The sequence below is a fragment of the Podarcis raffonei genome, chromosome 10 (genome assembly GCF_027172205.1).
Source record: "Podarcis raffonei isolate rPodRaf1 chromosome 10, rPodRaf1.pri, whole genome shotgun sequence".
NCBI classification, from domain to species: domain Eukaryota; kingdom Metazoa; phylum Chordata; class Lepidosauria; order Squamata; family Lacertidae; genus Podarcis; species Podarcis raffonei.
In genome coordinates this window covers 58,929,984-58,953,930 of record NC_070611.1, presented here as the reverse complement: position 1 = coordinate 58,953,930, position 23,947 = coordinate 58,929,984, and the positions used below count along the sequence as shown (strand labels likewise).

Genomic DNA, 23,947 nt, shown 5'->3' with positions numbered 1-23,947 from the left:
TTTCACCTGCTAAATTTCTGCATCAACCTGTTCAGCAAAAGGCAATTCAATGCCTGCTGGAAAAAAATTCTAAAAAAGTTTTGCAAAAATCACCTATAAAATGGGAGAGAACCTGGCAAGCCTTAACCACTCAAAGTAGACAATATTGGGCTAAATAGACAAATAGTCCAGCTGTAACTGGCAGTCTCCAATGTACCGTTAGGACTAATTTGGCTGCCTTGCTTCTTTGATCCCTGCCTTCAACAAACTCTGCAAAAGGAAGAGGCTACTAATTGTCTGGTTAACATCTTTTACTCGAAACAAGCTGACTGTGTCTTATGGGAAGTGTGATTTCCTTTGTTTTGTCTTGCCTGCTTGCTTTTGAAACTTCATTTCTGCTTAGTTCCGCCTGCATCTTACTCTGTGAACTTTAGTCCTAAGCCAGCACCATTCCCTGAATTTCAGATCTTGATCTTCCCTTAGCCTGCCTGTCTGCTCTTGATGCTGTTTTCACCTATCCTCCATCCCAGACTTGATCCTGTGACAAGATGTGTTTTTTGGTGGGGTCGGGGGTGATAGTCAGTGGTAAAGCAGCACAGGAAATTAAATAAATAAACCATCCTCCTTTGACACTGTTGTCCCAGTCTAAATTGATGGTTCCTGTGACAGTTTTTGTTTTGGTAAATGCTTTGGGGCGGGGATCCCAAGCATTGGATCCAAACAAGCGATTCAACTTTAATGTAATATATTGATTTGGGGCAATCGTTTCATTCACAGGCATATGGGATCTGCTTCCCAGAGTATTCCATACTATTCTGATGTGCAAACATTCCAGACCCGTGGTCAGGGCTGATGGTACAAGTCTCTCCTACCTAACTGTCACCCTGTCAAGGACAGGAGACCCTGTCCTGCTCACATGCTGTAGTACAGTATTCACACAGTATTCACATAATGTGATTGTGTGGGATATCGCCACAGAAAAATGCTGCCCATTCAGCTCAGGGTGGCTTCTTGGGATGTTATATGTATTATACAGAGCAGGTGGACAGGAAGATTCAGCCTGTGCCACTGAGTACAAAGGAAGATGCAAAAGTTAAACTCTGGATAGAAAAAAGAAAAGAAAAGAAAAAAGTGAGCAGGGCGGTCATTTATCCTTCCTGTTCTTCCTACATTATGTAATAGCGCCTGAAAATTACTCTTACCTATCAAACTACCTTAAAAAAGATTGGTTCTCCTAGCTGAGTATTATCTTTTCAGACTGGAAGCAAGCACTCCAAGCCTTTTCTAGCCTTGCTAGTTGAGATAATAACATAAACCAGTCCTGCTGGATCATGCCAAAGGCATATCTTTTCCAGCATCCTGTTTCCCACATGGGCCAACCAGAAGAATCTTGCAAACCCACAATCAAGGGAACAGCTGCCTCCAGCTATTACTCCCCAGCAAATGATATTTAGAGGCATTCTCCATGTGCCAGGGATTGAACTTGGAACTTTATGTATGAATAAGCATGAGCTTCATAACTGGCTTGACACTCTTCCTTGACATTATGATGAAGCTGATAGCTGCTGACCAACTTGGCCCAGTAACAGTCATTAACAATGCCTGAACAGGCATTGCCCTCACTTGAGAATCAGATTGCCAGACTCTAGTTCTCCAGTTGTGTGCAAAGGCTCAGAAAGAGATGGGAGAAGCATTACAAGCAGAACTATGCATTCTCCATTGAAGGGTATTCTCAGAGTAGGGAAACCTTCATTAGGCCAGCTGTCTTCAACTTGTTGCCCTCCAGACATTTTAAACCACAACTCCCATGTTCCATAGCCAGCACAACTGCTTTAGGCCATGCATTTTTCTATTATCTGCATCTCCTACCCAACATGAATGAAGCATGCACCCAAACACTGAAAAGAATGGCTTCTGTTTACATTGCTGAGAATCAGTGCAGGAAGCTTTAATTATTAATTAAATATTAATTTTGGTTGTAGATTTTGTTTCTTCAGCTTGTACAGCACCCTTGGTGTAGCACTATAGAATGGTGGTATGCAAATAGAAGGGGAAGAAATGCAGGCAGTGAGAGATTTTACTTTCTTGGGCTCCATGATCACTGCAGATGATGACAGCAGTCATGAAATTAAAAGACGCCTGCTTCTTGGGAGAAAAGTGATGACAAACCTAGACAGCATCTTAAAAAGCAGAGACATCATCTTGCCGACAAAGGTCCGTATAGTTAAAGCTATGGTTTTCCCAGGAGTGATGTATGGAAGTGAGAGCTGGACCATAAGGAAGGCTGATCGCCGAAGAATTGATGCTTTTGAATTATGGTGCTGGAGGAGACTCTTGAGAGTCCCATGGACTGTAAATTATGCAGTAATAGGTGATTTGGAGGTAAGGATGCATTAATCTGTTAATCTGTTAATTTTGGTTTCTCTTAGTTTTCCCTTATCTTAATTTCAGTTCTTCAGATTTCCACATCAGTTTATTTATTTTATTTTAAAAGGCCTCAGGAAAATTCATTAGCATTTGCATGCAAATTTCTCCAAATATAAACATGGATATGTAATTTGGCCAAATACACACATTTTTGCAAGGCAATTCACCTAAAATAATGCATCTTTGTTATCTTCACTAATATGTGGATTTCAAGGAGTGCTTTATTGCAGTATAGGCATTTTTTGTTCACTTGGCTGGAGCACAGCATTGTATAACTTTGAGAAGTGTGAATTCTGAAGAATGGTTGTGTTCCAGTTCTCATATTGTTTCAGAAACTGCCAATTAGGAGGGTTCACCTCTAAATGCAAGTTGAATCTTAATTTCTCCGCTATCCCTGTTTCGTGGGCTTGGGCAACAACTTCACCTTCTCCCAAAGTTTGACTTTTTGCAATAAGGAAAGTGATGGAATAACACTTGATTGAGGCAAAATCCTTTAACTTCTCCACAAACAAATCAATGTGAATGTTCAATAAATAGATGATGTTGTCTAATCTCCCCTCAAACAAATCAGGATGAATGCTCAATAAACAGGTCAGAGTTCCTCATCAACTGTCCTGGACCTTGCCAGTTCACTTTCCTTGGTAACTTTCTTCAAGTCCTCCTTCTTTCTTGCTTCTGCACACCCCTTATATCCTGCAGCCATTGCCCTGCCCTGGCTGCTCCCACCTTCCTTCTTGATTAACTCCTTCCCAGACACCACCATTGGTTTACCTCAGTCTCACTCCTGTTGTACCCCATTCCAGAGCCTGCTTGCAGAGATCCCTTACCTCCAACCATCCCTGTCAGCCACAGGTGGCTATTTGGTTGAGGTTGAGTGAATGGAATATAAGAAATGAAACAGGAAATTATAGAAATGGCCTTTCTTTCCAACAGAGAGTGATAATCTTTGCTTATTAAATGTCAGGTTGTCACTCACAGTTTTACCATAACATATAAAGGCACAAATGTTGATAACACACTTATTTAAATATACCATAACTGATGACCGATTCACCGATTGGAGAGCAGATATATGATCAATTAAAATTATTTTAATCAGACAAAATTAATCTTTCTGTTTTTATTCATTTGAACTTGAACAGTGGCAATGGTTTTCTGTCCCACAACAGCTGTTACTATATTTAACCATGCAAAGATGTGTATTTTGCGTATTTAAGCTTGTGTTGAATGATTACAGACCGTCTTTTTTGCAAACACACTTTGCACTTCGACCTCAGTGTTTACAATGGGCTGTATCCAACTGAGGTCTGCTCAGAGTAAACCCACTGAAATTATTGGAATGGTGTTAGGCTTGGCTATTCATTTTAATGGGTCTACTCTGTGTAGGATTAGCCTTGGATACAACCCACTGTTCTATACTCTGCAACAGATATTGTTGAACTACAACTCCCATCATCCTTGGTCCTTGGCCATGCCTGCTGGGGCTGAGAGGAATGGTAGTTCAGCAACAGCTGGAATAACAAACGTTCCCCATACCTATACATCATGTGTAAGCTACTTCTAGCCCATGGGCTAAATGCAGCAATTCAGTCCCCCTGCCCAGCCCAGCCCTTGAGATACTTGCCAGACCTGCTCTGCACCCTAATTGAGGACTCTTGCTTGGCTGGAATGTGTCCTTGAACAGTGATAATGCCTGCTACCTGCCTACATGGAATATATAAATATTATGTGCAGGATCTCTGTGTGTAGAAACCTCTGGCTTTGATGTGGCTTGAATGTGTTGGTGCAAATATTATATACAGTGGTACCTCGAGTTAAGTACTTAATTCGTTCCAGAGGTCCATTCTTAACCTGAAACTGTTCTTAACCTGAAGCACCACTTTAGCTAATGGGGCCTCCTGCTGCTGCTGCTGCTGCTGCGCCGCCGGAGCACGATTTCTGTTCTCATCCTGAAGCAAAGTACTTACCCTGAGGTACTATTTCTGGGTTAGCGGAGTCTGTAACCTGAAGTGTAAGTAACCTGAAGCGTATGTAACCTGAAGCGTATGTAACCCGAGGTACCACTGTATAGGCTGTTATACCTATAAAATATGCCTTTTCATGTGAGTTCCAAAATGTTCCCTTAAAAAGTTTTTTGTCCAAAGTTTTGCTCTTCCCCTAGCATAGGAAAAAGGCCACATGTTTGGTAAGTTTAAAAAATCAGGTCCATGTGCTTCAGAAAAGTTGCACAAGCAGTAAAACTTAAGTTAGTTACAAAATGATGAAAGTTCCTAAAATTTTGGTATAGGAACTCAAGAATAGCTGACGAGAGCCATGCAATTGAGCTGGAGCAACCAGCTCAAACCTCCTCACACATTAAGCTTCTTAGGTAGACTGGGGAAAGAACAGAGTTGACTACCCTTTTCCTCCCAAGGTCAGGGGAAATGACCTAGGCTAAGTCTGCAGGATATAAGTGCAATAAACAAACCAACCAACCAACACACCTTTTCATGCATTAATTAGACTTTAGCATTGTTGGTTATATGAGGCTGGTTATCCCACAGAATGGAGCCTATTGTACTAAGGTAAGAGATACATCACTGCTTGCTTAAGGCTCTGCTCAGAACTGGCATGCTGCCCCTGCAGGCTGAAAAAAAGTTCCCCATGCCTGATATATATGAGAGTCAGTGTGATGTAATGCTTTAATGGTTAGTATATTGGACTAAGACCCTGGGAAAATGAGGTTCCATCCCCCACTCATTCAAGAAGCTTGTGGCATGGTCTCTGGCCAGTAATTCTGTCTCTACATAAACTATCTTACAAGGTAGTTGTGATGATAAAATTGAGGTAGGTACGGAATCATGTACACAACCTTGAGCATGATGGAGGAAAAGTGGAATATAAATGTAATAAACACACATCTCAATATGACACTCCATGCATCTGATGAGGTAGATTCTAGTCCTTGAAAGCTTATGCCATAATAAATCTGCTAGCTATTAAGAGGCTACAAGACTCTCTCTGTTGTTTTTGCTACAACAGATTAATACAGATAGTACTCTGGAAGTTTTTTCTTTTGTTTAAGTCCTCATAGCCCCCTAATGTTGCTTATGAGTAACAAAATCTTATGCATAACCTTATAAGTAACAAAAACAACTATTTATGGTATTTAAGGTTAACTTACAAAAACTCATCATTTATGAATGAGATATTAATATTTTACATCCATTGTTGGGTTTCATCTGGCACCAACAACATATCCAAACCATTGGGAACCAATGTATGAAACATCTCATATTTGACTTAAGTTGACAAGTCCGGGGAGAAACCATTGAGAAACAAAAGCTCAAAAGGCTTTTATTAAAAAATCAATCTGAAAATATAAATGATCAGCTGCAGAGACTCAGAAGCTCAGCAGGCATGCCAGGTATCTGCAGGCATCTGACCCCCTCCCAGGGTGACCCAATTAGCCAAACTGTTATTTTTCAGGAAGCTGCTGTTTTCCTCCGGTTCTTTAGATGAACAAATGTCCTACTTTGTGACAGTGGCTTTCCTTTGGAAAGCAACATACTCTGTCCATTAGGAAAGCAGGAAATGTTCAGCAGCAGGCATCTGTGCAGTGGAGGAGGGTACACTGTTGAAAACATTTGGGCAATGTTGTTTTCATCCATTTACAGAACTGGTTACTGTTTTATATAATCCACACAATCAATTTGGTCTTATTTAGACAATGCTCTCCTAGTGCCCTCAGAGATGTACTCGGAGAGCATGTCTTATAAAATGGAATGTCCATCGATTACACCACCAGCTCCTTAGCAACAATTTCCACAATCGCAGGCGCATATTTTTCTACTGCATGAAGCTGTAGCCATGGAATACATCCTTGCTGTATCTGACCAAAGGCCCAACTATCCTAGTATTCTATTACAAAAGTGGCCCATTGGATGTCCTTAGGGTAGACATAGGGAAGCTTTCGCTTGTCAAGAACCAAATTCCCTTGGTTCAGGGCCAAAACATACACACCATTCATTCACAACTACTTTTTTCTCATATGTGTGGGATATATCCAGCCTCATATAATCACATGCTTAACTCTAATTAATGCATGAAGGAGTTAAGGCCATAGAGTAAGCTGTCCTGCCAGGCTTTGCGTCCACTCCACCTGGGGAGGAAGGCCATTTGGCCTGGGGTCTCAAGCTCAAAGGGGTCCTCACATTTAGATACTAATTAGATCCAGGGCTAATTTAACTTGGAGTTTAATGCTTCAGCCCTGGTACCTATGGAATAATATTGGAAAAGGGCAGGTGTGAATGTGTTCAGTGTGTTTTTCTAACACCAATGAGTAACATAACAAGCCACACCACAGAGGGCTTCACTCAAGCAGGTTTGAACATGTCCTGTCGCTGCATCTCTCTGGGTTGCATCTCTTCTGGGTTTTGCCTTACCCTGTGTCCCCTTTGGGTGAGTCATTTATGACTGTCTGTGTGGTACTCTTCCAGTTATCTGCAAATCATCTGCTTGTGCCAAGAGCTGACTCTCCGTATTGGCAGTGAGGGAGCTGCTCTGCTCCCCACAAAACCATGACCTAGAATCAGGTTGTCTTGACAGTATTAACAAACATAGTGATTAGTAAGCTGCCTTGTAGAATAGATTCTTCCATGTCCCTTTAGCCTCAAATACACTCAGTGATGAAAACAGATGACACACTATTTTGGAAGTCCCATAACCAAGGCAAGTCGGACTTAATTTAATGGACTGTCCAGTGCCATACTTATAACATTATGGAGACTGTCTATATGTTCTGAAAAGGAGGAATGGTTGGTCTGAACATATTGCAGTTGCTGATGTCTTCAGTTTCAAAATAATTGTGTATTGGTGGCGAGAGGAAAGGAGGGCTTCTGTAGATGCAAATGACCTCTGGCAAGAGTGATCACTTCTTCCACTGGTAGCCTGATGAGCCGGCAGAAGGAAGAAGGCAGAAAAGAGAGAGAGATAAGTAGAAATTGGTAGAAAGTTGGGGGGGGGGGAGAGAGGAGATAGCAAAAAGAGGGTTGCCGAGAGAAAGAGAGAGAAAATGACCCACCACCACAAACAAATTACCCCTGAGGAAATGCAGCCCGTAATAGAAAAAAAGGTTACTCACTCCATCTCTAAATAATAGTACATTACATTGCCCTGCTTCTCTCTCCAAAAATAAAAGTTACATACAGTGGTACCTTGGATTACAAACTTAATCCATTCTGGAAGTCCATTCTTAAACTGAAACCGTTCTTAAACCAAGGCGAGCTTTCCCTAATGAGGCCTCCCACTGCCGGTGCCCTTTCACCATTCAGCTTCCGTTCTTAGACTGAGGTAAATTTTGCAAACCGGAACATTACTTCCGGTTTTGCAGAGTTAGTAAACAGAATAGTTTGTAAACAGGGCTGTTCTTAAACAGAGGTACCACTGTACTCATTTTGCCCCATGGTACACAGCTAGACTCTCCATTAGTTGCCAGATGCCAAACCCATCTATAGCTTTATGCAGACACTTCCTCTAAGGGCTCATCCACACTCCCACTTGACCCAGGCCCAAGCAGAACTTGCCTGAGGCTCAGGGCAGGAGTCTTCTTATAATAAAGTTATAAACTCAAACTAAAAAGCAGCTGGTCTTTCACTACCCACCCCTCAAGCTGGCTTAGCCCTCTGAGGCCCAGAGCAAATGTACCTGGCTATCCCCCGCCCTGTGCATGGGCCTGCCCATGCCTAGAAAGCACAGGTCTGAGCGTTTTTCTGTTTGCCCTTCCGCTTCCCCCTTACTGCTGAATCGGAGCAAACGTCAATGCGCACAATTAAACTAGTTAGGTAAATATTACTCTTCTGCAGAACCTCAGTATTAATTAAAAAAACAATCAAACTGGAAATGAATACCATCCCCTGATAAAAATTACAAGCCTCCACTTTACCAACTGGTAGTATTTGCTCTTGCACACTTTCTGGGATGTTATATTAAAGGTACACCCACTAAGGTACAGAAATAGTTGTGCACATGCCCAGAACAGTAAAAGTGAGTAGAGAGCGGGGGAAGAATGACACAAAACCACAGTGCAGATGCATTCTGCCAAGCTCCACCCGCTGATGTAGACAGTGGAATAGCGATGGATATCTATCAGTGAAAAAATGGGAATATGTGGAAGTCCTATACAGAAAAATTGGACCTTTATGACATGTTTGCAGTATAAGGCCCCCATGTCAAAGCACCCAGGCTGCTGCAAAATTGTCTATTTCTGGAAGCACCTTGATGAGGAATCCCTCCAATAAATTAGCGACATAGTATCATTCAACAGAAAAGAAATTTCTCAATCCAGATATAATGGCAAGTCTGTTTGCCTGAGAATCTTTATACAATATTATCCTAGTAATAGCTGGTTTTCCCAAAATAGCAAATTAGAGGGAAGATAAATCAATATGGATGTGCTTTTGTGGGTATTGATTTTCTCGCCCACAGTCAGCCAGGTGGCTATCATACCTAACAGTCATATAAAGAGTGGGGCAATCTCCAAATATTTGGCTTAGATAATTATTCATAAGAATGGGTGTTATCTAGAGGCCTTTTTGCCTGAAAGTTAAAGTGGGAATCTGGTGTAGCTGATACTGATCCTGTATACTATAAGCTATGTATCAGATATAAAGAATGAGCTGATTTTGCTCTATGGCTGAAAGTGTTTTTTATGCTATGAAATAGAAAAAGTTGGCATTTATCTAAACAGTTTATGTTCCTCTCCATATTGCAGACAGGTCCTGGCTGTCTTAGACAGACATGAGATTGATAAAAGTATGAAGCTGGCAAACTCCAAATGCTTCTTCCTTCAAACAGCAAAATGGATGTGCTAAATGAAGGTCAGGCTCCAGAAGAAAAGTCATTTCATTTATTTTAAATGGCCATAATATGGGAATACATTTAACAAAATGCTGAAGTATATTAGGCTACAAGAAAGTATTATTTCTTGTCCATTTTAGTTTCTAGGACAATGCAGTTTTCTGTTATTATTTTTCTTGACACTAGAGCAGGTTGAAAGTAGGGTTGTCAATTTATGGTTGTTTTCCTTCTTCTTTATTGAATTAATCATCTGGCTTTAACACACCCTCCAATATTTCATAGATGAACATAAGGACACATATTCATAATACCTATTTTTACTGCAAGAATCCCTGCTTGAACCCCACTGCCTGCCTCCAACACTGCAAGTTTATTCATTTTAAAGCGAGCAGTATTCATGGTTTCTTGGGCTCCATGATCACTGCAGATGGTGACAGCAGCCACAAAATTAAAAGATGCCTGCTTCTTGGGAGAAAAGCAATGACAAACCTAAACAGCATCTTAAAAAGTATAGACATCACCTTGCCAACAAAGGTTCGTATAGTAAAAGCTATGATTTTACCAGTAGTGATGTATGGAAGTGAGAGCTGGACCATAAAGAAGGCTGATCGCCGAAGAATTTATGCTTTTGAATTCTGGTGCTGGAGGAGACTCTTGAGAGTCCCATGGACTGCAAGAAGATCAAACCTCTCCATTCTTAAGGAAATCAGCCCTGAGTGCTCACTGGAAGGACAGACCGTGAAGCTGAGGCTCCAGTACTTTGGCCACCTCATGAGAAGAGAAGAGCCTGATGTTGGGAAAGATGGAGGGCGCAAGGAGAAGGGGACGACAGAGTATGAGATGGTTGGATAGTGTTCTCGAAGCTACCAGCATGAGTTTGACGAAACTGCGGGAGGCAGTGGAAGATAGGAGTGCCTGGCGTGCTCTGGTCCATGGGGTCACAAAGAGTCGGACACAAATAACGACTAAACAACAACAACAATTCATGGTTTGCCTCTTCTTTTTACCCTCATAACAACACTGTGAGGAAGGCTGGGCTGACTCTAGCCCAAGGTCACCCAGAGTTCTTTGTGGCCTGAGTGGAAATTTGAACCTGGGTTTTCCCAGACCCAGTCCAGTACTCTAACCACTACACCATATTGGTTCTTTCTCAGCCTAATCTACCACACAGAACTGTTGGGAAGAAAAATGGAGGATCAGGAAGAAGAACCATTTATGCTTTCTCAAACGTATTGGAATAAAAATATACTCTTCACTACTGCATGATAATATGCCCCCAGTTTCTTTAAAGAAATGGAATAGTCACAGATAGCAGGGTGTTGTGCTAAGTGGTCATGATTAAAATAAGAAGAGTGAGGCTGTCACGCTAAGGTGAACTGTACTGGTAAATTATTTCCTCCTCCATAACAATACTTATACTTACCATTTACTACTTAAGGAGCTGCCTTGAGGTGCTAAAATATTACTGAGCCTCATTATAATATTGGTTGTGCAACACCATTATACAGGGTCAAATCAAGAGGTACGATTAAAGGGCAGCCATTGTTTAGTTGATTATTATGCTTTTACCATTATTTGCCCCAGACTGGACAGAAGGTCAATCTAGCAGCTTGGAAGTTCTTGGTGATGGGCTGTTCAGAGCAGGAAAATTTGCCTTATACCATGTGTGAGGATTGGCTTGTAAGTACTGCAATAACTTAAGGTGAACCAGAAACTCCAGTACATTTTACAAGCTGCACTCCAAACTCTATTTGAATATAGCTACCATTGAAATTGGATGCAATAACTGTGTCAATATACCAAGTCAAATTTTAGCAGTCTGTCATCTTTTTCTACCAAGCAGGGTTCTACATCCAATAGCAGGGCTGCATTGAATAAATACAAAATACCAGTAATAAAGTTGTTCACTACCTGTTTATGTTTGTGCAATGATTCCATTTACTTTTGTTCCTTTCCTCTTCCTTTTTTCCTAGGGTCCAGCATTTACTCTCCAGATGTGTAAATACCAATGTATTGAACTAATTCCAGTTTGATTCCAAGACAAAAGCTATTTCCAGAAGAAGGTCATGATCACTGCTTTTTTTTCTGGGGGTATGCAGGGGTACGCATACCCCTAAACAATTTGTGAATCTAAGTTTGGCCTCATTGAGGGGCAGTATTTCAATATGAGTAGGAAAATGAGAGTACCCCTAAACATTTTTTTAGAAAAAAAAGCACTGGTCATGATAAAGACCTCCCCCCGCCCTGTGGGCATTTGACATATTAACATCTACACATTCATGCTTTTTCTGTCATGGATATTCATTGCCATTCTGCTGCTTACCATTCACATCAGTTGGTGGAGCTTGGTGGAAAGCAATTGTGCTGTGTTTTCATGTCTCCTTTCAGTCAGTTCCTCCACACACACACCTTTTCTGTTCTAGGCATGCATGCAAGTACTTTTGTACCTGTGTTTATGCACCTTTAAAAACAGCAACATTTTTTCTAGGAAACGTGCAAGAGCAAATGTTACCAGCCTCAGTTGTCATGCTCCACAAAAATGGGAGGCTTGTGGGTTTTTTTGTGGAGAGCAGTATCAATTCCTATTGGTTTTTCTTTTAAAAATTTAATATTGAGGTCTTATGGAAGAGTGATATTTAGCTGACATGTACAATAATGATAAAGAGGCCTTGGGCATGATCATCTTCATGAGCATGTACTCAATGCATGTACTGCGGTTACAGTCTCGGAGGTAATCCCTTTCATGTGCTGAGACAATTCCTCCAAACTGAATTGTTGAAATTTGGGTGTACCTTCAGCATGCAAACTGATGAAAAGATGCACACTCTTATGGTTTGGCCTGAAAACCGAATGGTATATAACCTTGATAGATAAATAATACATACTACTTTATGTGTGCTACGTTTAGCGTTGTTTTAAGATAGCTTTGAATTCCTGTTTTACTTGAAACATTTCCATGGCAACCAAGTTCATCATTGTACTGTGTCACAGTATTGTGGGAACTAGTGTTAACTTATCCATTTACAACTACAAAAATCCCAATAAAGCCAACTCTGCATTGACTTGAATAAGTTACCAGAGCATGGAATACCATGGCCAAGTCATCTCTGTCCCAAATGGTCCAGAGCTGGAAACAGGCATTCCTTGCCAGCAAGACTTTTCAGGATTCAGTTTCAATTTATTAGTCCACATCCAGCCCATTACTCTTTCAAACACCTGTGTAGCATCTCAGCTGCCTCTTCTGATTCAGGTGGACTAGAGAAACAGAGCAGGGTGTCATTTGCATATTGGTGATGCTACACTCTAAAAGTCCTGGTGACAGCTCCCAGTGAATTCATATAGAGGTTATGACAGTTAGACTTCCGGGTTAGCACCATCGGCTAATGGCGGATTCCCTCCGAGCTCCGGAGGGAATCGGCTCCGCAGGATTTGGGTCTTGCCGCTGCGGCAACGCGGGGACCCTCAAAAATCACAGGCGGTGAAGCCTGTGAACCTGGTGACTCGGCGGGCACCATTTGCGCCCCCCGACCCGCGAAGGAGCCTTTTTAAAGGCTTCGGAACGGGGGACGGGGTGAGTGGCGCGGTGCTGAGAGTCGACTGCTTCTCCTACGGAGTGAAGCTGCATGCCATGGTCGGAGAGCGCTGACTTCTTCTTGTGAACAATTGGATTTTAAAGCAGCAACCCGTGAGCAGTATGGAAATTGGATTTGTAAAGGAAATTTTTTTTTGAATTAGGCACGATCGGGGAAGGCGCAAACAGGAAGTCCGTCTCCCCGTCTTGTAAATAATCTAAAGCAAGGACAAGCTAACTAAGGTCGAGAGAATTTTTTCTTTTTTATTGGGTAAAAGACATTAATTTCACGACTTGGCAGTATAAGTAATCCTACTGGAGCTGAAGTGCCACCCCCCCGGACCCGGGAGTGATCCGCGAGAGAGCCTGTTGAAGAGATATTGAAGAGTTTGACAGCTGTCAAATTAGCTGTCAAGAAGGAAAAAGAGAACTTTGTTTCTGTTGTCTCTGCTGGTCATATTCGTTACAATTTGGCCACATTTTGTTGAAAACAAGGAAGAACTGATACAAACTAACTTGATTTTTGGATTTGAACTGGAAGGAATATTAAGTAACCAAAATCCCTCTAGAGGGGGTTTTGGGATATTACAAGAATGGCTGAAGGAGGGAAAATTCAAGCTAAATTGGACAGAGTGTTTCTTCTCTTGGGAAAGTTACAAGGCCAAATTGATGTTTTGGCTACCAATGTTGCAACTCTGGACTTAACAGTAAACAAACTCATTGAATTTGATAAGGACTTGATCCAGGAAGTTCATGCAGCTGGACAAGAGGAGAAATTTGAGAGCTTTGAGAGTGTGGAAAAAGAGATACATGTTGTTTCTGAGGAAAAGGAAGGAGGAGATGTAATGTTGCAGATGACAAAGGAGAGCCAGAGGCCTGACATGATGGCTATAAAGGAAAATAAGAACTTGATGATGAAAATCTGGTCTGAATTGGAGATTGAAGAACGGAGAGATCTCCTTATGTGGAGATCTGAAGACCCAAGGATTACAAATTTGATTAAGGTGGAAATTGGAGCTTTGGGGACATTTGGACTTGAAAGGATTAAGAAACAAGATTCGGGCTCCATTTTTAAGTATGGAGGTCTGGCTGGAAGAAACATTGACCCTATCGGGCCAGAGTGTCTCTGAGATCTGGTGTTTAATACTAAGGACTATCAAAAAAAACCGGCAGAGAGGAATTGAGAGAGAATTAAGAGCCTCGGACGTGAGATCTCCAGGCTGATAGTAGATTAAGACTGATGGACATTTGTTGGGGATTGAAACCGGGAAAGGGGAGGGGTGGGGTTTGGGAATCCAAAGGGTGCATAATTATAATCTGTTTTTGTCTTTTTATTCTGTTTTTTTATTAGTATGAAAAGTGGGGAATTCATGGAAGGGAATTTGGGTCGACTTTAGAAAAAGGGTTCAAGAATGAGCACTGATGTACAAATATTGATGTCTATAAGGCAAAATTGTTTTTTTAAAATGAACTAAATATAAAAAGGTTAAAAATTGGGGATAAGAACTTGTTGAACTAACAATTTGAATTGGAATATAAGAAGGGGAGGTGTGGGGAAGTCAGGGACATATGTTATAGAAAAATAAGGATTGTAAACTGTATATGTTTTTAATTTTTTTTGTTTCTTTCTTTTGACTTTTTAATGTATTAAAGTGGAAAATTCTCAATAAATATCTTTTTTAAAAAAAGACAGTTAAAACTCTATGCTTTGCACATAATTCACACATTTGGCTGATAGTCATCAGGTGATTTAGGAGCTAGCTATTTGAATTTATGAGTGAATGATCCCATAGTGACTACACAATGATTACATGGATATGAACCCAGATTCTAGTTCTCTGTGCACTGGACAGACCTGGCTCCCACTAAAGTGGTTTAGTTTTAAACAGCAGGAAACACCCCCCCCCCGAGTTTTTGTGTGATATGATCATGTAGATAACAAAACCAGCTCTCACTCTGATCTATGGTGAGGACTGCAAAGGAGAAAACATTCATAACTGGGGGTTTATACGATGCATGTTATGAGTGAGAGATTGCTGCGAAGAGTTTTGCACCTGCAAAGAGTTTGGGCAAAGCTAAACGGCTTCCAATCGGAGCTCGGAATGTCAGTTCTGTCCCTGGCGGGGGGGCAGGTAGTCATAACCAATGTCTAAACAACCACTCACTGATTTTGTATTTTAATAAAGTTGTGGCCAAAATCGTGCCCAAAAACCTAAACTAAAATTACGTGTGATGTGTGAAATTATTTGAGGGGTGGTCTGGGGACCTACACATGCAAAGCTAAAAGGCTCTATTCATTGTTCAGTGGTGGACCAAATAGCAGCCAGATTAGGCCCATTGGGCCTCTAGTTGCTACCAGTAATAAGGAAAAAGACTGCTGTAGTGATTCCAAATGTCAGCAATTCAATTTAAAATTAACTGAAATTTTAGCAAGAATTTGTAGGTGCCAATGAGACCTGCCATGCTGTTGTCCCCACTTATGTTGTCTAAAAACTGCATAAGTTTTCTTGAAGTTCAGAGAGTAGTAGGTTCTCTACAATTTCAGTTTGTTCTTGGTTTTTTGAAAGATTAAATTGCAGCGATAATGAAACTAATAGAATTGGGAACTTGCCAGAGAGTAGCCAAAAGAAATATGAGAAGCTTTATGCCCTTTGGGTGGAAGTTTCTTCTTAGGAGATCCTTGTTCCTTGCTATAGCTGTCAGGCAGGATAATGTGGCTGTAAATTCCATTTGACAGCAAACATATCACAGCAACAGCCTCACTTGAAAATGACAAAAAATCAGACAGTGGAGAAGGAGAAGTGACTGCCAAACATTCAAAGCACACCAGGGAAAACAAATTCACACAAATAGGTTAAGCCTAGACTTTTCTGTCAGCTGCCCACTGATATTTGGGGGCTGTTAATATCCTCAACTCTTAATCCAAAAAATATTTTCCCAAGTACTCAATTCTCTCACTGTCTGTTCACTGAATCTAATTCACTCACACACACACCCTACCCAGGAGTAGCTGGGTAGTGTAAACCTTACCCACATAGAAAATCATGAAGTGGTAGAAACTTCTGCAGAAGTTTCTGAATATGGGTAGTCATTACAAAATTTAATACTTTTGTGTGTGTGTGTGTACGCGCACATGTGTGCAATATAAACATATATAGCCATCCATTTGGAGAAAATGTCATGTATGGAGCAGCCTTCAAATCTAACTGAGATCGTGTTCAATTTTGAACCAGAACTTGCTGTGAAAATTCCTACACATAATTTTGTAGATTGAGATGTTATAATTCTGGAATGTATCAATCCAGACTTCAGGTTTGGATTATATTTATTGATGATCATATTTTATAATATAATAAGTTGATCCACATGTTATAAAGTTGAACATCAGTTAAACCTTCCCTGATGTGCTGGTTTATTACATAAGGATTTTTTTTTTTATGTGGGAAAGCATTCAAAAATAAAAGGTCACAACCCACACAATACATTAGAAGCACTACACTTTAACATGGCTTCCCCAAAGAATTATGGGGACTGTAGTTTGTTGAGGGTGATAAGAGTTGTTGGGAGACCCTGCAGAGATACCATTCCCAATAGTATAAGAAATTCTATCCACCTACTGTCTAAAATAGGGACGCGGGTGGGGCTGTGGGTTAAACCACAGAGCCTAGGGCTTGCCAATCAGAAGGTCAGCGGTTCAAATCCCCGTGATGGGGTGAGCTCCCATTGCTTGATCCCTGCTCCTGCCAACCTAGCAGTTTGAAAGCACGTCAAAGTACAAGTAGATAAATAGGTACTGCTCCAGCGGGAAGGTAAACGACATTTCCATGTGCTGCTCTGGTTCACCAGAAGCCGATTAGTCATGCTGGCCACATGACCCAGAAGCTGTACACCGGCTCCCTCGGCCAATAAAGCGAGATGAGTGCCGCAACCCCAGAGTCGGCCACAACTGGACCTAATGGTCAGGGGTCCCTTTACTGTCTAAAATAGTTTTGAACTGTACCACCTCCATCTTTATAATGTAAATCTGTCTCTGAATAGTGCTCAGTACCACTTCACACACTATACAAAAGCAAACATGTATTTGCCATGGTGTTACAAGGCTGAGCCATAAAAAAGAAGCCAAAGGTGAGCCAGAGTCAGGGCTGAGGAGCACACAGAAACATACCAGAGCCAGGAATACCAATATTGGACAATCTAAACAAGAATACTTGTATAGCCCTTGCTGTTGCCCAGGATGGACCAGTAGCCAGGTTGGATGAATGAGGTCTGTCCAGAATATTATTTCTCAAATTTCCAACTGCAGTTCTCATAGTTCACCATGCCGGTTCCCATTTCCCAGTTCTGTAGCTCCTGTCATTTTTGTGCAGGTAGTGAGGTTCTACAGTGTGTGCATGAATGTTGTAGGTGTACATGTAAAATATTTATGTCTACAGGTTAAAAGAAAACACAAGAAAGTAGTTTGTGAAGTAAATCTCAGGGTGTTCTACAACTCTTTCCTCTCTCCTTCAAAATTCAAGTGGCCCACAATTAAAACTCAAAAGGAGTTTACAGCAGATTACCCAGTTTTTATGGATTATTTTCATTAACTTATTGAGAGGATGCCTGCTGTTGCCTTATATTGTGGTTGTGTGTGGAGGTTTCAGTTGTTGGTTTGTGTGTGTTTGTGGTTATTGTTTTGTTAAGATAGATCAGGTGTGGTCCAATCTTTTTTTGCCTGGTCCCTTAACAAGGTAGTAACTTAAAACTCTTTGTCTGTGAAAAAATCTCAGGATTTTCAACATGCCATATCAGTATTCACAGCAAATACACAATTATGAATCACAGCTCCAACACTCATTGAGATGTAACAAAGTGTCCATTGTCAACTTGAAAAGGAAGTCAGGCTAAAAAAAGATAGCCTATTGATATTTTTAGTAAGGCTGCCAATTGATTAAAGATTGTTTTAGTTGATTTACTGTCTGCTTTGACTGATTAATGAATCAGTTAAAGTATCTGTAGGATGGGAGTTCTCACATGCTGTCACAACACAAGCCTTCCTAAATCAAGAGAGCAGGGACAATGATGGTAGCTGGTGTCTCCTCAATGAAGACTTGCTGCACCAGCACATAGGTGCTTTGAATGGATAATTTATCAACTCCTGCAGCAGGACAACATTTGAAACCAAATGTTACATTGTGAGACAAGTCTGGGTTGCATTGCTGGGAAATACACAAGTGTGTGGAGCTGAGATGCAAGGCCAAACAAAAGGCAGTTTGTCTAGCTGCTGTTTTGTTCTGATGATGTGGACTTCCCAGAAGCATCTAGTATTATCCGCTAGTGGAAACAGGGTGCTAGAATAGATGGATTCTTAGTCTTTTTATGTTATGCTTTAGTCTACACTGAGGGTCTCAATCCAATAGATGGAAGGATTGGGGCTACATTGAAAGCATCTGAGTTTCCAAAGGAGAGGTCATACACAATCCAAGTTTCTGTTTTAAAAAATGGTTGCTTGCTTTACCTGTTTCCATAACTGTTAGTTCATCTAGGAATTGACGTGGCCATAGGACCATTCCAGTTCTGCTGACCAGGAAATAAAAAAGATGATACTCCATCTCACTTTTAAAAAACTGCTCAGACAGAAAGATGTGTAGAAGTAGCAAGCTATTTGCATCTTCCCTAGCAGATGCCTACTCCACTTTTGGAAAGCTTTCCCTACATTTTGAGAGCTGTAGCTCAAGAACCCTGGTGTTTTTACTGAAGGACCACTCTGCCCTGTCTCATCCCTGAAATAGCCGGCTGTCAAGTTCCATTGTCATAGATACTGCTCATCCACACCCCTATTTTGACAACTGGGAACAGGACAGATAGGGGACAAAATTTGGTTTGAAGGCTGCCAACTCTAAGATGACTCAAAGCAATTATTTTAATATATTTTTCTTACCACAGCTATATCAACCGTGTTGAGGAGAAATATACTTTTCAAGTGAAATGTCACAGTCATGTCCTTACTGCTTGGTTATCATATTTAATTTGTCAAGAAACATAATGAATTCAGCATTGGGAGCAGATTGCAACAATTACCTTTTTGCCTGCATATATTCCCTTTGCCATCAGAAACAGCTCTGATGGTATTTCTTTTTCATTTCCTTTTCAGCACACTTGAGTAATGCAGCTCTATTTTTGCAATGGGCATAGTGGCCTTCATATTTACATGTTAAATCATTTTTACAAGGGAAGACTAGGAGGGTTTTGGAGGAAATTCTACCACTCAGGAACCCGAGGTCATGCACAGTTGTGGCACAATTAGATTCTGTCTTCAAAATGCAGTACATTTTTAAATTTTATTTTGTTACATTTATACCTTGCCTTTTTGCGACCATGGAACCCAAAGTGGCATATATGTGTGCTTCTCATGAGAACTCCAAACTAGGGACAGACAAGATGCAGACCTGTTTAGCAGCAGCAAAGTTGTAGCCTCATTTCCTTGAGACCAGACATCAAGATTGAGAAAGGTAAGTTTGTGGGAATCCTCTGTAGAAAGAGGATTTTTACACTAATCAGTACTGCCTCTAACAATAAAAAAGAATCTTACCCACCATATCAAGCCACATGTTGTGGCTTTTAAAGTGTTTATCAACCATATTTTCTGGCAACAAAAATGAGCCACCATTCATTGCTTGGCATGCCACAAGCTGTTCAGGCTTGCAAGACATTACTGCAAAATTACTGCAATAGTGTATCATTTCTTTGTCCCAGTACAGCCATAATTTTGTCAAATGGTTAAATTAACCTGTGGCAGGCAGTGTGTGGTTAACAACTGTATGAAAGTTTCATTCTGCTAGGGCCCTAAGCGTAAGACAGAATTCTTTTTATGTCAGAGTGGTTGAATGTATACGCCACTAGAGGGTACTGTTGCATATTTACATAAAAGATAAACTAATATATGCATTTTGTTTGAATTTAACAAAAACTCATTTAGCCAGAAACTTATTGATAAAATGTTTAATTCAAGTAATGAGAGAAGAGAGGAAAGGAAGGGTCTTGAATTCAAAATGGAAACCCAGGATTGAATCATGGTGCCAATTTGTCACATGTCAGCATCAGAGTTGAGACAATACCCACTGAAATAAACTACATGATCGATTGAGCTGTCATCTGACTGTTCTGCCAGTTACTCTGTTTGCTGCTCAGCACACAATGAGCAGGATGAGTGGAAAAGCAGGCAAATGAGAAAAATAAGGGAAAATACCAATAACAGGGTAGAATGGGGGGGGGGGGGTCACGAAATCTCAGTGGTATAAAGAATAAATATTTTATTGATCCAATACATTGTAAAATATATAGCTTCGTAAGGGACACACTTTGTTTTGTTACAGAACACACTAGAGAATACAGTAGTCTTGCTGTTAAGAGCCCCGAGGAAGAATATAAATTTTAAACACATTGGGCCCATAACACCTGAAAGATTTCATCTCTTTCGCCCCACTTTTTTCCCAAAGCAGGCAAATAAATCCTTTCAAATTCTTAAGCTAAAAAAATGATATTTCAAATCAATCTAGAGCCATCCCCTTCCCACAACCTTGATATTGTGGCTAGGCAATTAAAGAAAACTCACCTTTGCTATTAAAGCTGATGCTGCTTAATATTAAAAATAATTGTTTTGTGGAAGAGGTGTGGCCTACACAATACAGGGAAATGGCACTCCTGGAAGGGTGAGTCAATTAAGAGATCTGAATTTACGTAATTCTCAAAACTTTTGACACTTTCAGATCTAAAAATGCTATTAAAAATATTCACTCTAGATTATGGATGTTCTGTATTATTACTGTTAGAGCCATGTCACAGCAAGAAAGTTTGAAAATATGGCACCAGTTTATACCCTTCCCCCAAATCTCATTATCCGATACTGAAGGTATCTTAATCTGAAGGGTGTGTGTCAGGTTTCCTGTGGTTTTAACCACTGTATGAGAAGCAGACTTATGACAAGGGTTTTCCCCCCTCATAGTAGTAAGCATGTTCCCCTTTGAACTTGTGCATGTTATGCACCTGTTAACATCATGGAAGTCCCTCTAGAAAAAAGGTGGCAACCTGATTCCTCAATATTTTATGAATTTGCCTTGTAATTTTTAAAACTATTTGAATAAAAATAGTAACAATAGTGACTATGTGAAATATACTCAGAGTCGCAAAGTGATTTCATGCTCTTTATTCAGCTCATAGTGGTGAGGAGGAATGAATGAATGTCCCCTCAAAGTATCTGCTTTATATACATTATTTGCACAATGGGCTGCACATGATTGGCTAATTCCGGAATTCTACTGTAAGCCAATCAGGTTGTGGATTCACTTCTATCTGGTGCACGATTGGGTGGTTCCTGCCAACCAATCATACTGCTGCATTGTTCTAGGACCAATCAGACTGCTGCATTCTGAATCCTATTGTTCTAGGACCAATCAGACTGCTGCCTTTTGGATCCTATTGTTCTAGGACCAATCAGACTGCTGCAGTTTGGATCCTATTCAACTCAGTACATAACACTATGTTTCTCCTTATTTTGCTAAATGCTTTAATTTGGCAATGACTGGCAGATAATATGAAATACAATAACACAATTGTTGGTTTGTGGTTTCATTTCTTGTTTTACACAGAAGTATGAAAACAACTTCCTGGATTTAAAAAAAACAAAGGAAAAAAACCGTTGTTGAGTTTGGGTTTTATTTTAGCTTTTTGCAGGCAGCATCTTTGCTCTTCGCGTTTTCCCTTTCTTTTTAACGTGGGTCTTGCAAGGGATAAACCACAGGCCGAGGGTCTTTGAGATGACCTGTTGCCAGTGGCAACAATCTACCGCTCTCCGGACTCGGTGCTCGATCACCAGGACTGGGTTTTCCCCGGTCGTGGCGCTGAGGGAACAGGCCGGCGCGTTCCATCTCTCTCTTCTTCTCGGCTCTCGGCTAGTCGTGTCTGTCCCGCGCTCTAAGTGTTGTTTTCACGGAGGCAAGATGGCTGCGGCGGTGGCCGGGGCCGCCTTACTGGGCAAGGGGCTGGACATCAGCCTGGCGGCACTGCAGCGGCACGACCCCTACATCTGCAGCATCGTAGACGTGGCCAGCCAGGTGGCGCTCTACACTTTCGGGCACCGAGCCAATGAGTGGGTGAGGAACCGAGTGTCATCGCGGGGTGGTGGGTGGTGGTGGTGAAATGGGGCAGAGATGGAATAAAGCACCTGCCACTTTAAATCAACCAGCGCCATCCTTGCGCCGTAAATTCTGTAGTGCAGGGGCGGCTGGGCTGGCGAAATCGTTCTTAAAGCGTCTGCGCAGATGAAACTTGGTGGGAGACACTTTCCCTGGCTTTTTAACTTGTTCTTCCGCTCATGCGCTTTAAGCAGCTGATGCATGACTGCAGCCTGGGTAAACAGGGCGGAAGGGGAGGATGGACGAGTAAACTATGACATCTAGACATAGCTGCCAACTTTTTTTAGGGGAAATTCCCTTATTCCGAATAGGATTCCTCGCAAGAAAAGGGGAAAGTTGACAGCTATGCATCTAGAGCAGGTCGATACCGAGCTTGCTTGCATTTATAGGACTAACCTCATAATGAGTTTACCTGGAGAGGACAGTAATATTGGAGATGCTTGGGGAGAAACTAAGGCTGTAGTCCTGGTGTCCTATACTCACTTGGGATTAATTCCCGTTGAAATTAATGTGGCCTACTTCTGAGTACAGTGGTACCTCAGGTTACATACGCTTCCCGTTACATACGCTTCAGGTTACAGACTCTGCTAACCCAGAAATCTTGCTTCAGGTTAAGAACTTTGCTTCAGGATGAGCAGCTGGAGGCCCCATTAGCTAAAGTGGTGCTTCAGGTTAAGAACAGTTTCAGGTTAAGGACGGACCTCCGGAACAAATTAAGTATTTAACCTGAGGTACCACTGTACTGTATAGGCTTGTGATTAGCTGGGACTGTACCCCAGTGAACACAGTGGGGCTTACTTATGGGTATACAGTACATTGACAGGATTGCATTGTTTATCTACTTTTAATTAGTGTCTGACCAGATCTAAGAGAAACAGCTACTTGGGCCAGCATGCTCAAAATGCAGTGTGCAATGCTGCTGCTGCTTCTCCCCTGGGCTGGCTGCTTGGTTTGGTGCTAGTAGGTACTGGACTGAGACAAGCAGCTCCTTGAAGCAACAGCTCCTTGGGCCACTGTGCCCATCAAAGGGTGTGCAAAGCTGCAGTAGCTGCTTCCTTTGTCTCCTCAAACTGCCTGGCTATGATCGCCCAGTTTAGCACAGCAAAGACTAGACCCAGGTGCAGCTCCCTGGCCAGCATGCCCAACAAAAGCAGCTTGCAGTGGTGCCAGACAGGCCAGTGCAGAGGGCAGGGGGTAGCTGGGTACATTTGTTCTGAGCTTTGGAGGGCTACGCTGGCTTGGGCCTGCTGGACTTACACTGTCTTACCAAGAATGTGCCTCCCAGCCGACCGGGGACTTAATGGGTGAAACGGCCATGGGTGAAGCACCCATGCCTGTGGACCTGCGTTACTGCATACTAGTGTGTAGTGTCAGATCAGATTTGGTGCCCCTACTTCAGTGGCACATCTTATGAAAAAGGCTCTTTCCCTGGGCCTCAGACAAGCTTTGCATGGGCCTGGTGCCAGACGTCTCTTCATGCTCTGTGGACTGGCTGCTTAGTTTAGTGAAGGCACAGAAACACAGCTCTGGTTGTCCTGGAAGTTCAGAGTTTTCTTTTTTTAAAGGAGGTTGGCCAGAATGATGCCTGGGCAGTATACTGGACAGTAGCATATTACGTGTTGGCAGTGAGACCTTATGGAAGTGTGAGCCCTCAGCAATTTACTAGCCATGCAGACTCCTGATGCCAGCCCTGCTGTAGCCATGGTACAGTATATGTTTAGAGCCTAGCTTGCATGAAAATGGAGTTTCACATTATCCAAAAATACAGAGATAATCTTGCTTTATTTTCTACTCAGTGTCTGCTCTTGCTTCAGCCACAGTAGGGCAATTTGTATAAAGTGTCTAATATGACCCTGGCAAACAGGATTGTTAGTTTAGGAAAGGCGGCATTTTCTACCCCAAAATGGGAAAGCAGCTGTGTTATGACAAATGAGCTGGCATCTGGGCCTAATTCTTCATT

At 41.6% G+C, this 23,947-nt stretch overlaps 2 protein-coding genes across 42 annotated transcripts in view; one reads left to right on the top strand and one right to left on the bottom strand.

Annotated features, from left to right (window-relative positions):
- The window catches only part of CACNA1C (calcium voltage-gated channel subunit alpha1 C), a 522,932-nt gene that overhangs the window by 489,044 nt on the left and 9,941 nt on the right, over window positions 1–23,947 (bottom strand). The window lies entirely within an intron of this gene.
- Window positions 21,727–23,947, top strand: part of DCP1B (decapping mRNA 1B) — a 36,427-nt gene continuing 34,206 nt past the window's right edge. Inside the window, exons 1-2 of one of the 5 annotated variants that reach the window (XM_053405837.1) lie at window positions 21,727–21,941; window positions 23,553–23,691. In XM_053405837.1, the coding sequence (XP_053261812.1) occupies window positions 23,656–23,691 (36 nt within the window). In that variant the 5' untranslated portion in view covers window positions 21,727–21,941; window positions 23,553–23,655. Of the gene's footprint in view, window positions 21,946–23,552; window positions 23,692–23,947 lie in introns of all 5 variants that reach the window. The other 4 variants (XM_053405836.1, XM_053405840.1, XM_053405835.1 and 1 more) reach the window with 4 other exon arrangements.